This window comes from Chiloscyllium plagiosum, unplaced genomic scaffold (genome assembly GCF_037043375.1).
Source record: "Chiloscyllium plagiosum isolate Xiang-an unplaced genomic scaffold, Cpla_swu_hap1 HiC_scaffold_7, whole genome shotgun sequence".
Lineage (NCBI taxonomy): Eukaryota > Metazoa > Chordata > Chondrichthyes > Orectolobiformes > Hemiscylliidae > Chiloscyllium > Chiloscyllium plagiosum.
In genome coordinates, this window is record NW_028270145.1 from 49,443,153 (window position 1) to 49,460,891 (window position 17,739).

General features: G+C 44.1%; 1 protein-coding gene across 8 annotated transcripts in view; it reads right to left on the minus strand.

The window, feature by feature from the left end:
- The window catches only part of hnrnpa3 (heterogeneous nuclear ribonucleoprotein A3), a 41,507-nt gene extending 35,676 nt beyond the window's left edge, over nt 1–5,831 (minus strand). For 7 of the 8 annotated variants that reach the window (XR_015757664.1, XR_006310950.2, XR_006310947.2 and 4 more), the window contains exons 1-3: nt 5,699–5,831; nt 2,715–2,837; nt 45–191 (exon numbers count right to left, since the gene is read on the minus strand). Coding sequence is in view for 5 of the 8 variants with exons in the window: in XM_087988995.1 (XP_087845121.1) it covers nt 45–191; nt 2,715–2,837; nt 5,699–5,788 (360 nt within the window). In the remaining 3 variants the exon portion in view is untranslated. Of the gene's footprint in view, nt 1–44; nt 192–2,714; nt 2,838–5,290; nt 5,443–5,698 lie in introns of those variants that run through there. The other variant, XM_043685919.2, reaches the window with a different exon arrangement.
- Nucleotides 5,832–17,739: the final 11,908 nt, after the last annotated feature.

The window sequence follows — 17,739 nt, forward strand, 5'->3', positions numbered from 1 at the left end:
ATCATTATTGAGCATCATATGTATTTTCACAAGTTACAACTTGCCTCTCTTGACACTGCTCTTTTTGGTTCTACAACACGACCATCAACTTTGTGTGGCCGTGCAGACATTGCAGCATCCACCTCCAACACAGAAGAGTAAGTCACAAACCCAAATCCTCTTGAACGTTTTGTTTGTGGCTCTCTCATAACCTAAAAACAAAAACAAAACAATTTAGAGCAAAGCTGCAACAGACATATGGTCTTTAATGACCCATTTCTTTGTATGTGATTGAAAACCATTTTAATTTAACTCAACGTAAATTCAGAAAGATGCCATTTCTATGCATAAAACTACTCACCAATAACCAAACACTAGACAAGATGCAGCAGCACTTAATATTTACATATCCTGTCTTCATGTTGGTTAAGTTTGACACCAATGAGCCATGTGAAAATTGAATGCTGGAAAAGACCTTCGGAGGCAGGAGTCATACTACACAATAAGACAATGATTGAGATGGTCACAGTCTAATATTACAACTCTGACTTCCCATCAGCAGCTTTCAGAAGTGCCCTTATCCCAACTACCTCCATGAAAGCTGACAGTTCACCTCCATTCACAATTACTTCACATATGGGACAACCATACAACATCATAAGAAGAGCTGGACAATATCCAGAGTTGGGCTGGCAATTGCAGGTAACATTCACATTAAAGAAAGAACCAGACAATGACCATTCCTAGCAAAAGAACGGACTGTCAATTCCAGCAATAGCCAAGACAACTGCTGTTTGTGTAAAAGTGCAATCAGAAGGGTGGCTGTCATCAACATGGAGACGGTCAAACTGAATTACCAACAAGAACATGGTGCCTTGGTTGCTGACCCTCAAACCCTATCCACCATCTAGAAAGTTAAAGAGACGTACATTCTCCACTTTGTCTGCAACCCAGTTGCACTGAAGATGCTTTGCATCAAAGTATACCAACTTCCTCAACTAGTTTTCCAACCACTGAATCAAACAGGTGTCTTAATCCAGTGGGTATCATTTGTATGAACTAACAAATATCACTTCAGCAAAGTCATATTCTGGGTAAGAAAAGACCAGTAATTGCTGTGGAGGTCCATCCAAACTATGCACTACCCTAACTTTAATATACTGTACAATGTGGACAAAACCTTAAATTCCCTACCTACCACCCAGGACCACCACAAGGATTCCAGTGTTTCAATCATAGATCACAGAATCCTTAGTGTGGAAAGACCATTCAGCCCATCAAGTTCACACCGACCCTCCGAATATCACCCCACTTACTCAGTTGCCATAACCCTGCATTTTTCATGGATAATCCACCTTTCCCTGGACACTATGGGCAATTTAACATGGCCCATCCACCAATCCTGCACATTTTTGGCCTGTAGGAGGAAAACGGAACACCCAGAGAAAACCTACACAGACATGAGAAGAATGCGCAAACTCCACACATTTGTCCAAGGGCAGAATCAAACATGAGACCCTGGCTCTGTGAGGCAGTGGTGCTAGCCACTGAGCCACTGTACTGTCCAACCTCAAGGTGGCCAACCTTCCCAAAAACAAAACTAGGACATGTCGGTCGAAGGTAGAAGACAGAAGGTGGTGTTGGACGGTTGTTTTTCAGACTGGAAAGCTGATCAGCGGAGTGCATCAAGGACCAGTGCTGGGCCCACTACTTATCATTTATGTAAACGATTTGGATGTGAGTAGAAGAGGTATGGTTAGTATGTTTGCAGATGTCACCAAAATTGGAGGTGTAGTGGACAGTAAAGAAGATTACCTCAGATTACAATGGGGTCTTGAGCAGATGGGCCAATGGGTTGGGAAAGCAAATCTTAGCAGGACTTATACACTTAATGGTAAGATCCTTGGGAATGTTGCTGAACAAAGAGACCTTGGAGAGCAAGTTCATAGTTCCTTGAAAGTAGATAGGATAGTGAAGGTGGCATTTGGTAGGCTTTTGGTACAGGGGTTGGGAGGCCATGTTGTGGCTGTACAGGACATTTGTTAGGCCACTTTTGGAATACTGCATACAAATCGGGTCTCCTTCCTATAGGAAGGATGTTGTGAAACTTGAAAGGGTTCAGAAGACTTACAAGGATGTTGCCAGGGTTGGAGGATTTGAGCTACAAGGAGAGGTTGAATAGGCTGGGACTGTCTTCCCTGGAGCGTCAGAGGCTGAGGGGTGACCTTATAGAGGTGAATAAAATTTCCCTGCGGTGGGGGAGTCCAGAGCTGGAGGGGATAGTTTTAGGGTGAGAGGGGCAAGATACAAGACACCTAAGGGGCAACTTTTTCATGCTGAGGGTGGTACGTGTATGGAATGAGCTGCCAGAGGAAGTGGTGGAGGTTTGTACATTTAAAAGGCATCTGGATGGATATACGAATAGGAAGGGTTTGGAGGGATATGGACTGGATGCTGGCAAGTGGAACTAGATTGGGTTGGGATATCCGGTGGGCACAGACGTGTTGGACCTAAGGATCTGTTTCCATGCTGTACATCTGACTGTTATAAATCATCCACTTTGTAAGAACCAAGACAAAAATTTGCTTCAGGTTTTCATAGGAGGAAAATTTTGGAATAAATTTATGCTCAAAGAATGGTTTCCTCACACAAAACTTGCTACATTTCGAACATGTTAAAAATCTTAGCATTTTTGTAGTTTGCAGAACATCAAGTTGAAAACATTCAAATCTTACCACACAATCTGTTAACTGCCCCCATTGCTCAAAATGCTCTTTTAAACTCTCTTCATTAGTTTCAAAACTCAAGCCACCGATGAAAAGTTTGCGTAACTGCTCTGGTTCTTTAGGTTCTTGACCCTGCAAAACAAAATTTTATAGTGTGTTAAATGCAAATGAACAACTACTGATCACAACCTCCACAGCATGAACAAGGCAACTGAAATGTCAATTTTCAGCCATGATTCCTCTCTGTAGGATTGAAAACCTGCTGAAAATCAACAGACACAAGATTCTTCAGTTTTATCAACTGAAGTTTAACACAAAGAAAATAACAGGATAATAATCTAAAACAAATTTGACAAATAATTATATGAAGCTGTAACTTCATATGCTACTGCCTCACTCTTGGGACAAATTTGAATTGTTGTTCATTGAAAATGATCAGACTCAAAGTCTTTTTGAAAATCAACTTGAGATATTTCATATCATTTTGATCCAAAATTAAGTTTTGAACTACTTGTGCTTCTCCAACACATTTTTGAAATATGATTCATAAACATTCAATTTTTTTTCCATACTAGCCTACAGCATTTGCTTAGGCCTATCAGATGCACATTGTTGCACTCAATTCAGCAATGAGATGCATCAGCTTGTTGACTAACATGCTGTACTCTGCTGTGCAGTATGATGGGGCAAGTGTTGGGATTCAGAGTGTTGTAGCAGCAGTGCCTCAAACAGATCCAACAAGTTGATAGGCAGTTTTTGATTTCGACTGTTGCTATTGTTTTTCTTTATAACATTTCCAAGACTTAGACCAGTCCAGAGCACGTGGGGTTGACTGGATCGATTTGGATTTCCAGAAGGCCTTTGACAAAGTGCTGCTACGGGGCTGCTAATTAAGATAAAAATCCATGATATAAGGGGCAAGGTACTGGCATGGATAGAAGATTGGATAACTAGCAGAAAACAAGAGTGGAGAAAAAGGCGTCTTTTCAATGAAGGCACTAGTGGAATTCCACTGGGGTCATTGTTGGGAACACAACTATTCACAGTATATACAATATTAATGACCTGGACAAAGGAACTAGGGCATTGTGGATAAATTTACAGATTACACAAACTAGGTGAAGGAACAGGTAGTATTGAGGAAGCGGGTGACATACTAGGGGAGAGGGCAAAAAATTGGCAGATGGAAGTGCGATGTTATGCATTTTGGCAGGGAGAAGAGGCATAAACTCTTTCTAAATTGAGAAATGCTTTGGAAATCTGAAGAATAAAAGGGACTCAGGGACTAATTCAGGATTCTTTAAAAGGTCAATGACAGATTCGGTTCATAGTTAGCATGGACCCGAACTAGAGAATGTGACTGGAAAGAAGTTCTGTGATTTGATATCAGTGAACTGAAATCTGCAAACCATTCTAACAGATGAAAAACTTAACAGCAATCTAGGTTTGTTCGATATGTTGTTTCATGACACAAATCTTTTACTCTAAAGATCTGTCTCTTATGATACTGTTCCACTGCTACCTACTTCCAAATAAACCTGTTGGAATAAAACCTGGTGTTGTGTGATTTAACTTTTTCTTTTAGTACCATATAGTTAGTCAAATGCTGTGAATAGCTGAAGTTAAATGCCTTTTAAAAAACAAAGAAATAGGTAATAAACGAGTAAGAACTACGTCCACTTTTCCTTTACTCAATGCTGAATTGCAGCAACTCCAATTGCAGTTCTGATGACCATATCACACCAATATCCCCATTCAATAAATAAAAATAAGTGTTCAAAAGTAAAGCAACAAGGGAACCCCAACATCTCAAGTTGATAACACGAGAGCTCTATTACAAAGTATAGGACGCCAGAGCTAGATGCAAAATTTTATGGACGTGGATTTATATGAAGTTTTAATTTATTACTCAATAAAATGATAAGGAATAAAAAATCTCAAGGAGACCCTACAAATAATAAAAGGGAGTGGGACATGATATGGGACGCTGTCCCAAATCGGAAGATATAACAATGAACATAGAAATTAGGAGCGAACTAGGTTATTCAGCCCTCCGAGCCCACTCTGCTATTTGACATGATCATGGCTGTCTCAATACCACTTTCCTGCCTAGTCCATTTATCAGAATTTTCATCAGCGACACCGCAACAAACGTGAAAAATCAACCTCTGTATTTTCAAATTTAATGTTGAAAATTGGGTAGCGAAACGACAATATTATGGTAATCAGGTACGAGAAGAATCGGCTGTACCTGGTATGGCCACTGGGGTCGGAGCCGGATTGCATTAACTGCGGCCGGAGGCAACCTCGACCGTTTTTTTCTAAGCAAACGCAACCGACTCCCACCCTGGCTGAATATTTAACCAGTAGCGCGGCCGCCATCTTGAAGTAAGTCGGTGCAGAGTCCATGCTGTAGCAACTGGCAAAGATACTAAACCAGGGCATACTCTCAGGGCCGCCATTAACGATCACCGTCGGCAACGCGAGACACAGCACCGGCAACCAAACGTACAATAAACAAACTGCTTAACCGTGAAACTTTAGGGCTCCATTGAGAGAGAGCAGAGAGGAAACACCAGTCTTACCTCCATTATAGATAAGGAAGCTCGTGGATCGAGAGAGCGCGAAAACACACGAAAACTCTTTTATCGAAGCCCAGCAGACGCTGCGGCACAGAAATCCCACCCCTTTCTCTGCGTCATAACGGTACACGCCTCCTCATACGTCACTCAAAGCTCCACGCCCTCATTGCGAATATCCACATGACTCCGCCTCTTCACGCGTCATACAAACTGACCGCACCCCATTCACCTACGTAACACATAGGGCACACGACGCCCCGCCCCGCCCAGCCGGATGCTCACAGCGGCCTCCTTACCAACGGATTTCACTCACACCGACCTACCAGCCAGAGCGTTTTTCTCTCAAATCGTTCACCGAACCACTACCACCCACCAACTGTACACAGGTCAAACCCCGCCCTCTCACGTCACCTGCGAGAAACGTCGACCTCGACGCGTCGGCCGGAAATCCCGCTCCCACCCGGCGTCAGACACTGAAGAGCCGTCCATCATCGTCTTCATGAAAGATGACCGTCTCCCGCGCACACTGACCACACCCCACCAGCTCAACGGACCTTTAGTCACGCCCCCACGCACGTGATTCACCAACTGCGCTCCCATTCGCCAATCAATGGCCACGCCCTAGCGGAACGTTACGTGGCCCCGCCCGCCCGCTCGCTGTCAATCATTACCCCACCCGGGGGAGGACTGACACTCGCCCTCTCCCCTGTTCCCAATAGGTTTCTAACCCCGCCCCTTGAAAGAAATTCGACTGTTGTCCTGCCCCTTCGCTGTAACGGACGCCTTGCCCGCCCCAACACCGAAGGTGGACGTCTACAACCCATTCGCTGTCACTCACTTTGACCCCGCTCGAGGACTGCCTGTCAATCAGATAAATAGCACCCACCTTTCCCGGTTCTACCTTTTGTGCACAAGGTCACATTCATGTTTTGGTACTAGGTCGCGCAACAAAATGGTGGGCGTTGGGAACAGAATGGCCAGTAACGTATTTGTAGGCTTGGCTTAGAGCCTGGTTATTACCGTCTGAGCCACGAGGTGGGCGGCCATTTTGTTAGGCTTATGGCGTTATTTAATAATGGAGTGAAGCCCCGGTCTCTGTCTGCTGTGGGCAACAGGCAATGCCTCCATTTTGTTTGTGTGTTCTCGCTCTATTTAATGAAAATCATGGAAAATGACATTACCATAGATACTTGATGACCGGCGCAGTGGGTCTCAGGAAATGTTCTTTGTTGTTGAAGAAAGCTCTGACTATTTTCATAAACAGGGTGCTTCTATTATGTTATATTTAAAATTGCGGTCTCTGAGATATAATTCGTACTCTTAAATTATATCAGTAACGAACTTTGATATTTCACAACACCTTCTTCCCCTCCCCCCGGGAAAATTAAAAATCTCCACTATTATTTTTATTTGTAATAGCGCGAAAGGAGGCTTATCGTGTACCTACTGGTTACTGGGGGTCCACATATTTTAATTCTATTTTCCAGGATTTGGCAGTTTAAAACCTAACTCAATATTGTACACTTTCATAAGTATCACATAATAAGTATGACGTGAAGTGTCCATTGAAGGATCTTATGCAGTGGTAGTGAGCCAGAGTCCTGATTGAAACCCCTCTTGCTTTAGAAATGTTTCATAAAATAGATTATATTTTTATAGTGTCAACCCAAAACAGCATCTGGAGAGAGAAGCAGTGATAATTATTTGGGTCCAGTGACCCTTTTTCAGAACCTTCTGGACCCGAAACCTAATCCTGATTTCTCTCCACAGATGCTGCCAGACTTGCCGAGGTTTTCCAGTAATTACTATTTTTCTTTCTGACTTCCAGCAAATGCAGTTCTTTTGGTTTCTTTTGTTCAGCGAACACTGCTGTCACACTGTCCTCAAGTAGTCCATTTTGACGACGTTGTGTCAGGAACAATAATCCAATTAAAATGTACTATTTTCTTGTGCAAGGTGTTCTATCCATCTATTCAATCCTTATAAAGTTTCATATTTGCAACCTGGAATATTTCAAACAAAATCAAAAATTGCTGGAAAAGCTCAGCTGGTCTGGCAGAGTCTGTGGAGAGAAAATAGAGTTATTGTTTTGGGTTCAGTGACCCTTCCTCAGAGCAGATCCTTCTGATAGTGCTGATCCAAGCATTGACTTTGGATTTCAGAAGTCACTGCTGTATACAGACGTTGGAGTTCTATGCAGAAGAGAATTAGGGGGAATGTAGCATCCCATGCTAGCTGGATATGTTTTCCATGGGTACTTGTGAAATGTGATGATGGGTGCTAGGCTGGCAACTTTTCACACCCTCATAACCCAGTCCACATAGATCAGTAAGTGGTTGGGCACTAAAATCGAATGGACAATTAATCGTGTTGGCAAAAGTGAGGACTGCAAATGCTGAAGATTAGAGTAGAGAGTGTGGTGCTACTAACCACCCAACACCTGGAGGAAGAATGCTTCATCTTCAGCCTCAGGACCCTCAAACCCCATGGCATCAATGTGGATTTCACCAGTTTCCTCATTTCCCCATCCCCTCACCTTATCCTAGGTCTAACCTTCCAACTCGGCACCGCTCTCATGAACTGTCCTACCTGTCCATCTTCCTTCCCACCTATCGCGCTCCACCCTTCCCTCTGACCTAACATCATTACGCCCACCTCCATCCACCTATCGCGCTCTCACCTACGTTCCCCCCAGCCCGACCCCACTCCCATTTATCTCTCCACCCCTTAGGCTCCCAGCTTCATTCCTGATGAAGGGCTTTTGCCTGAAACATTGATTTTCCTACCCTCAGATGCTGCCTTATCTGCTGTGCTTTTCCAGCACCACACTCTCCACAATTAATCTTGTTATCGAATCAATTAACCTGAACTGTATTCTACTCACACCATAAAATATTTGGTGCAGGCAGGGGTTGGCATTCCTCTTTGATGCAGATGGTTAAAAGGCAGGAAGGAAATGGGTCGGTGCCCTGAATGTACCAGGGCACCCAGCATGCCAAGATGGTACCCCATCTTTATACGCCTGGCCTGACTTTCAAAATCTGTTGACTAACCTTATTGTCCTTCCTTCTAAGCTCCTTGATTCATTTCTGTCAAACATCTGGGACTTAGTCTGGGATAATTTGTTTTGTTTTTGGCCCTGTTTGCAGACCCATCAATATCCACTACTGTACTCTAGCATTGCTTAAATGGTGAAGCTGCCAAATTAGATTAGCTGGCAGGTCTTGAAGGTAGGAATTTCTCCCCATTGAGAGATGAAGGTCCCACTGTGGATTTGTTGAAGATGCTCCAACGTTTTATTGTATGAAGTGGGCTTTCCTTAAGTGGGTTGGTTTGAAATTGTCTTTTGTACGAGTGCTGGGGACTGAGCAATTCACCCATATACTTCCACAATCCCACTCCATTAAACTAAGCTCATTGAGTAAGTGGTACCATTTAAGAGTGTATCATCACAGATGGACATGAAGATATTTATAGAAAGATTTTAGAAGGTGGAAGGACATATTGGGGCAATAAATAATTTTTTAAAATTGGATCTTGGGGTTCAGGTCCACAGTTCTCTGAAAGTGGAGTCACAGGTCAACAGGGCAGTGAAGAAGGCTTTTGGCACACTGGCCTTCTTCAGTCAGGGCATTGAGTATAGAAGTTGAGAATTATGTTGCAGTTATATAGGACGTTGCTGAGGCGGTATTTGGAGTATTGTGTTCAGTTTTGGTTACCTTATTATGGGAAGGATGTTATTAAATTGGAAAGAATGCAGAAGAAGTTTATAAGGATGTGACTCAATGGTCTGACTTAGAGGGAGAGGTTGGACATCCAGGACTTCCTTCTTTAGAGCATAGGAAACTGGGGGTACGGGTAGAACCTTATACAGATGTATAAGATCATGAGAGGCATGGATAGGGTGAATGCACTCAGTCTTTTTTCCAGGGTTGGGGAATCAAGGGTATCAGTTTAAGGTTAGAGGGGAAAGAATAAAAAGGAATCAGAGGGGCAACGCTTTTACACAGAGGGTGATACACGGGTGGAATGAGATGCCAGCAGAAGTGTGGTTCAAGATTAGAGTGGTGCTGGAAAAGCACAGCAGGTCAGACAGCATCCGAGGAGCATGAAAATCAATGTTTTGGGCAGGAGCCCTTCATCAGAAATGAGGCTGGGAGCCTATGGAGTGGAGAGATAAATGGGCCAGAGATAAATGTCAGCAGAAGTGGTTCAGGTGGGTACATTAACAACATTTAAAAGGCACGTGGTCAAATACATGGATAGGATTAGAAGGATATGGGCTAAGTACAGGGAGATGTAGTTTGCGTGGATGGGCATTTAGGTCGGCATGACCAGTTTAAGCCAAAGGGCTGTCTCCATGTTGTAAGACTCTATGGATGGTATCTTGAAGAATATAAACTTAGAAAGTTATATGGATAAGGTGCGGACTGATATTGATTTAATTTCTCTTTAGAGAACAGGCATGAACTTGATGGGTTGAATGGCTACCTTTCTTACTTTCTAACTATTATTTCAGTTTGTACCAGTGTGGTAATTCTACTATCTACTACTACAGTTACTTTCTTAAACATTCAGGTAGCTACATTAGCTTTTACACATCAGTATTTGTTGTCTTTAACCAGCTCAAATTTCTCTCAGTGCTCAGCCGCCCTATCCTTATTTATAGATTCCAATAACTTCCTACAACAGATTTTCAAGAGGTTAGTAATATGATTAGTCAAGGGTAATATTCTTATCAAGGTATTGAGGGGGAACTGATATGCTGGAAAGAGAACAACTGTTTGTGGATTGTAGAATCTTAAGTATAGGACATAATCTAAATATAGAACGTTAGAAAATTGAAATTGTCTTTTGAAAATGATGCTGGATGAATTGTTAATTTTAAATCAAGATTGATAGATCTTTGTTACTAAAGATACAAAGGTCTGTGGGGACATAGAGCTAGTCATTCCAAATTGTACTGAATGGCATAACAAGTTCAAGAAGCAAAAAGGTTTATGCCAGATCATATGTTCCCTTAAAAGAGACGTGGGTAATAGGAAACAGACTTATTGACTAACCATTTTGTGAAGATTTCACATTGGAAGAAGTGGTTAATATGCCTGATGTTCCAGGAAACAAACAATGTGACTATCCCCTGACCTATTCTTGCAACTTTTTTTTTCTGGATCCTCTCTTTCACATTCTTTCTAAAGTGTGACACAGAATGATGTACACAGTCTAAGGTATGTGGGGACATAGAGTTTTTGATTTAATTTCTCTTTAGAGAACAGGCATGAACTTGATGGGTTGAATGGCTGTGACTGATAGTGTTTTGTAAAATGTTCATCATAACTTGCTTTTTTCCAAGCTGAGATGAGAAAATTAATGTGAACCAATGTTTAAATCTCATATTTGCTGCTTTGCACAGCTTAATACAGTCTAATGTCACATTGGAGACAAAACAGCCCCCTATTTGTAAAACAAAAATAGACATTGCTGGAGAAACTTAATGGCTCTGGCAGCATCTGTGGAGAGAAAGCAGAGTAAAATTGTACATACTTGCTTTACTAATATATAACCATATATATGCTAATATATAACTTTAATTACATTAGAAAGAAAAAATGCACTTTGCTGGGGATTACGTCTGTTCTACACAACTTTGTAATCTCTACTTTTATTTCAAAAACATGCTTTACTCATAAAAAAAATCTTTATGTACACACATAGTCACGAGAACAGTTTAATTCTATACAGTCGTTGCATATTGAGAATGAACAAAAGCCCAAGACATTTCTTACTTATACCAGACTATGTTTACATGTATTTGAGGCACTGGGAGGGTCTAGTAACTGAAAAGACCCTTGTACTTTGGCCGAAAGACCTTAGACAGTGATCTTTCCCCGCTGCGCCTTGGCTGCAGCTGCCCCAAGCTTTATTGGACCCCTCAGTATGTGGTCCTGGACCTTGGAATGTTCCAGTCTGCAATGCTTAGCCGCAGTCAATTCGTTGTTCAGGAAGACCCATAAGTTTCGGCAGACCGAACAGCATTTTTCACCAAGTTGATGGTCCTCCAGGCGCAGTTGATTTTTGTCTGGTGTGTGTCCCAGGGAACAGACCGTGGAGCACACAGTCCTGCATCATCGAGCTGCTCAGGACGAACCTCAATAAAACCCACTGCATCTTTCTCCAGACTTGCTTTGAAAAGGCACATTCCAGCAGATGTGTGACAGTCTCTATCCCAACCCCCACACCCACAGATGCTTCGAGGGCAGCATGCGATGCTGCTCAGAGTCCGAGCACACATGAAGGATCTCACAGGTAGTGCCCTTCTCACCACCAGCCAAGCGACATTTTGCTGCTTGTTGGAAAGTTCTGGTGATGAAGAATTCTGATAAATTACTTTGACAGTCTGCTCAGGGAACAACCCAACGGATCCACCCTCTCTTTTTCCCACAGAGTCTCAAGGACACTACATGCTGACCAATTTTCTGATGGGACTTGTGGTCAAAGGTGTTTTTCTTTGCAAATTTCTCCATGAAATTCAGATGAAATGGAACAGTCCAACTACTTGGAGTGTTCTGCGGTAACAAGGCCAGACTCATTCTGTGCAACACTGGGGACAGGTAGAACCTCAGCACATAGTGACACTTTGTGTTTGTGCAGTGGGCGTTTATGTACAGCTTGATGCAGCCACAAACGAAGGTGGTCATCAGGGTGAGGGCAGTGTTGAGTATGATTTCCCGTGCACTCCCCGACCATCCAATGCTTTCTACTTGGTGTCCCTCCAGACATGGTCCATTGTAGATCTCCAAATGAAGTGAAATCTCTTTACAGAATAGGCTAACGAGCAAAACAAGGGTTGACAAAATACAAATCTGGGTGCCTAAATTATAGTCACTCATTATACATGGTGTGAATACAGTACAAAAAATTTATGATCAATATTCAATCATTTATATAAGGTTCAGGAGGATAATTCACTTACATCTTTAATGTGACAGAATTATAATCACCCTTTAAGTTTTTATATGTTTTCTGGAAATATCTGAATATGTTTAATTTCTATTAAAAGAGGAATAACTAATCCATGTCTTAAATGTTTTTTGTTGCAAAAGGTACAGAAAGTAGCCATAAATGTTATCTAATAGCTCAGTGTAAACAAGAATGAAGATAGATAAGTTAAACATTTAAACCCTAGAACAAAAGAGAGAAGAAATGGAAGATAATATAATTGTAGCTGCCCAGAGTATTGCAAATGAGATAATTAAAGTACAGCAGAACCGAAATTATTATTAGTGATTATCGTACGAATCCTAATGTGTCTATATAAAGTCCCTCTCTACATCGTAATGGAGGTTTTAACCCATTTAAACTAAATAGGTTAATTACTTCCTGAAATACAAAGGGAAGAATCTTATACTAATGCAGTAAACTTTCACTTGGTATATTGTCAAACAATAATATCTGGAAATGTGTTGCAGGAAAAGCGCAGCAGGTCAGGCAGCATCCAGGGAACAGGAGAATCGACGTTTCGGGCATAAGCCCTTCAGGAATGAGGAAAGTTTGTCCAGCAGGCTAAGATAAAAGGTAGGGAGGAGGGACTTGGGGGAGGGGCGTCGGGAATGTGATAGGTGGAAAGAGGTCAAGGTGAGGGTGATAGGTCAGACTGGGGTGGGGGCGGAGAGGTCGGGAAGAAGATTGCAGGTTAGGAAGGCGGTGCTGAATTTGATGGATTTGACTGAGACAGGGTGGGGGGAGGGGAAATGAGGAAACTGGTGAAATCCAAGTTCATCCCTTGTGGTTGGAGGGTTCCTAGCCGGAAGATGAGGCGTTCTTCCTCCAACCGTCGTTTTGTTGTGGTCTGACGATGGAGGAGTCCAAAGACCTGCATGTCCTTGGTGGAGTGGGAGGGGGAATTGAAATGTTGAGCTACAGGGTGGTTGGGTTGGTTGGTCCGGGTGTCCCAGAGGTGTTCTCTGAAACGCTCCGCAAGTAGCCGGCCTGTCTCCCCAATATAGAGGAGGCCACATCGGGTGCAGAGGATGCAATAGATGGTATGTGTGGAGGTGCAGGTGAATCTGTGGCGGATATGGAAGTTTCCTTTGGGGCCTTGGAGGGAGGTGAGGGGGGAGGTGTGGGCGCAAGTCTTGCACCTCCTGCGGTTGCAGGGGAAGGTGCCGGGAGTGGAGGTTGGGTTGGTGGGGGGTGTGGATCTGACGAGGGAGTCACGGAGGGAGTGGTCTTTACGGAATGCTGATAGGGGAGGGGAGGGAAATATATCCTTGGCGGTGGGGTCCGTTTGGAGGTAGCGGAAATGAAGGCGGATGACGCGCTGTACATGGAGATTGGTGGGGTGGTAGGTGAGGACCAGTGGGGTTCTGTCCTGGTGGCGGTTGGAGGGGCGGGGTTCAAGGGCAGAGGAGCGGGAAGTGGAAGAGATGCGGTGGAGGGCATCGTCGACCACGTCGGGGGGGAAATTGCAGTCCTTGAAGAAGGAGGCCATCTGGGTTGTGCGTTTTTGGAACTGGTCCTGCTGGGAGCAGATGCGGCGGAGTCGAAGGAATTGGGAGAATGGGAGAATGGGGAGGGAAATATATTTCCCTCCCCTCCCCTATCAGCATTCCGTAAAGACCACTCCCTCCGTGACTCCCTCGTCAGATCCACACCCCCCACCAACCCAACCTCCACTCCCGGCACCTTCCCCTGCAACCGCAGGAGGTGCAAGACTTGCGCCCACACCTCCCCCCTCACCTCCCTCCAAGGCCCCAAAGGAAACTTCCATATCTGCCACAGATTCACCTGCACCTCCACACATACTATCTATTGCATCCTCTGCACCCGATGTGGCCTCCTCTATATTGGGGAGACAGGCCGGCTACTTGCAGAGCGTTTCAGAGAACACCTCTGGGACACCCGGACCAACCAACCCAACCACCCTGTAGCTCAACATTTCAATTCCCCCTCCCACTCCACCAAGGACATGCAGGTCTTTGGACTCCTCCATCGTCAGACCACAACAAAACGACAGTTGGAGGAAGAACGCCTCATCTTCCGGCTAGGAACCCTCCAACCATAAGGGATGAACTTGGATTTCACCAGTTTCCTCATTTCCCCTCCCCCCACCCTGTCTCAGTCAAATCCAACAAATTCAGCACCGCCTTCCTAACCTGCAATCTTCTTCCCGACCTCTCCGCCCCCACCCCAGTCTGACCTATCACCCTCACCTTGACCTCTTTCCACCTATCACATTCCCGACGCCCCTCCCCCAAGTCCCTCCTCCTACCTTTTATCTTAGCCTGCTGGACAAACTTTCCTCATTCCTGAAGAAGGGCTTATGCCCGAAACGTCGATTCTCCTGTTCCCTGGATGCTGCCAGACCTGCTGCGCTTTTCCAGCAACACATTTCCAGCTCTGATCTCCAGCATCTGCAGACCTCACTTTCTCCCCAAACAATAATATCTGCCCTGTGTCATTCCATAAAATGAAATCCCATTTTTATAATGGATTAATGGAGCCGCAACGCCATAACGTTGACAAAATGTTGAATATGATAAGTTTGTTGAGTTTGACTCTGAATAACATCGGCCAAGACAGGAAATTTGGGAGAATTGTGTGAGAAGTCCATCAAGGCCTTTTTTGACAGTGGGGGCAACAAGTCACATTTTTCACCAGACATCTGGGCGACAAGGTGAATTCTTGCTAGGGGGTGGTGAGATGCTAATTAACGGGGATTATTGCTCATATTTTATCACTGCTGTTAACACTGAATCTCCTCTGATTAAATGCAGGTTCCAATTCTCCCACGCAACAAATAGAAACTAGCAGAGAATTTGCAACATGATTATCCAAGCAGGTATCTGGTGACTGCAGCTTGCTGCTTGCCTTCCCAGACTGCCATTAATAAGACCTGGCACAACATCTCAGGGTATGCTCCAAGTCAGCAGCTGGATGCACTGTACCCACCTTATCAATCCACAACATGCCAGCCTCTCTGCACCGTCATTGCACATCTCCAATCCAATTATAAAATGGTTCTGTGCTTTGACCTCACATTGGACTGCTGCTGTAAGGACACTCTCCAAAATGGGACAGGAACCCAGCTCACAGATTTGGATTTCATCTCAGGGCATGTTGCTGACTCCCTTGGTGCTCACTCAACCTTTGTCTATTTAGATGCACATATATCTCTGCTCTGCCTTGTCTTGCTTTGCTATGTCTTGCGTTTTAGCACAGACACAATGTCAGGCAGCTTGTGACGAGTCATGAGAGTGGACATTTATTTCAGTAAGGGGTTTGATGTATTTCAGTAAGACATTTGATAAGGTTCCCCACAGTAGGTTATTACACAAAATGAAGCATGGCATTGAGGGTGATTTAACGGTTTGGATCAGAAATTGCCTATCTGAAATAAGACACAGGGTGGTCGTTGATGGGAAATGTTCATCTTGGAGTTCAGTAACTAATGGTGTACCGCAAGGATCTATTTTGGGTCCACTGCTGTTTGTCATTTTTATAAATGACCTGGATGAGGGTGTAGAAGGATGGGTTACTAATTTGCGGATGACACTAAGGTCGGCAGAGTTGTGAATAGTGCCGAAGGATGTTGGAGGTTACACAGGGACATAAATAAGCTGCAGAGCTGGTCTGAGAGGTGGCAAATGGAGTCTGATGCGGAAAAGTGTAGGGTGATTCACTTTGGAAGGAGCAACATGAATGCAGACTACTGGGCAAATGGTAAGATTCTTGGCAGTGTAGATGAGCAGAGAGAGATGCCTGAAAGTTGCCACCCAGGTTGATAGGGTTGTTGTTAAGAAAGCATATGGTGTGTTAGCATTTATTGGTAGAGGGATTGAGTTTCGAAGCCACAAGGTCATGTTGCAGCTGTACAAAACTCTGGTGCGGCCATATTTGGAGTATTGCATACAGTTCTGGTCACCGCATTATAGGAAGGATGTGGAAGCTTTGGAAACGGCAGAGGCAATTTATTCAGATGTTACCTGGTATGAAAGGAAGGTCTTATGAGGAAAGGCTGAGGGACTTGAGGCTATTTTCGTTAGAGAGAAGAAGGTTGAGAGGTGACTTAATTGAGACATATAAGATAATCACAGGGTTAGATAGAGTGGACAGTTAGACCCTTTTTCCTCGGATGGTGAAGCCTAGCATGAGAGACATAGCTTTAAATTGAAGGTGATAGATATAGGACAGATGTCAGAGACAGTTTCTTTACTCAGAGAATAGTAGGGGCATGGAATGCCCTGCCTCCAACAGTAGTAGACTCGTCAACTTTAAGGGCATTTAAATGGTCATTGGATAAACATATGGATGAAAATGGAATAGTGTAGGATAGATAGGCTTCAGATTAGTTCCACAGATTGGCACAACATTGAGGGCCGAAGGCCTGTACTGTGCTGTAATGTTCTATGTTGCTGCTGTATGACTCCATGAAATGTAAATCTGTACCAGGTGGCTCAAACAAATGGCCATGTCTCAAAGTCAGAGGGGAGTAGTGCTCACTCATGCCAAGAAAGTTACCCTTCAAACAGAGGACCCTGGCACAGTAAGACAAGGGTTGCCTCCGACATATCAATTCAACTTGAGTATGGTCAGACAGTTGCTGGAGGTGGTTGGGGACAGGATCCTCTCCACATAGCACACAAGAAACTGAATGCCAAACATCCTGCGACTCATTGACTCTTGCTTCCCTGTTATGGGCCGTTTTCTCCTGAATGCGAGAGAAAGGTAGGAATTGAGTGAGAGGAGAGTGTATGGCACAGTTGTTGGTGCTGGTTCAGACTGGGAAAGGCTGGTGAGTTATTCCGAATGAGTGAGGAGGAAGCAACAAGACCATGTGGGGATTTGGTTATGTGAGAGTAAGTGAGGGATGATGTTGTATGCGTTAGTGAGAGTGGTAGAGAATGAGCCTATGTGGGAGTTGGGTGAAGTAATAGAAGTAAAGGGAATGTGGTGGTAGCAGAATGAAGATGGTCATTGAACTTCCTACACTGCTAGGTGTTAATCCAGATGGCTGCCCTGAACCAAGTGGTAACCTGTGGCCAGGATGATAGGGTCTGGTGTTATTGCCGTCACTGCCAGTCCTGGGAAGTGGATACCCCCTCCTCTGCAGCACACCATCCACTAGGCTCTTCAGGTTCCTGTCCACAAAGTGGGGCACCAATTTCCCCTTCTCTGACAAGTCTGAGGCAAACATCAAATTGGCCATGCTTTCTGGGTGTGCAACAGCCTTTTAAAGAGGGTGATAGCACCAGAGATGATGATCTATTCCAGGACGTCCAACCAATGGCAAGTACTTCTGGCTACAGTGAGTGGGAGAATTGGGCGAACATTAGATGAGAGGAGGGCTATATAGGGGTGTAGTAGGTAGTGAAATGGTGGTTGGATGGGTTTATGATGATAGCGTGTGAAAACATGCTAGGCCTCACTAAGAGAAATCCACCATGAAACTC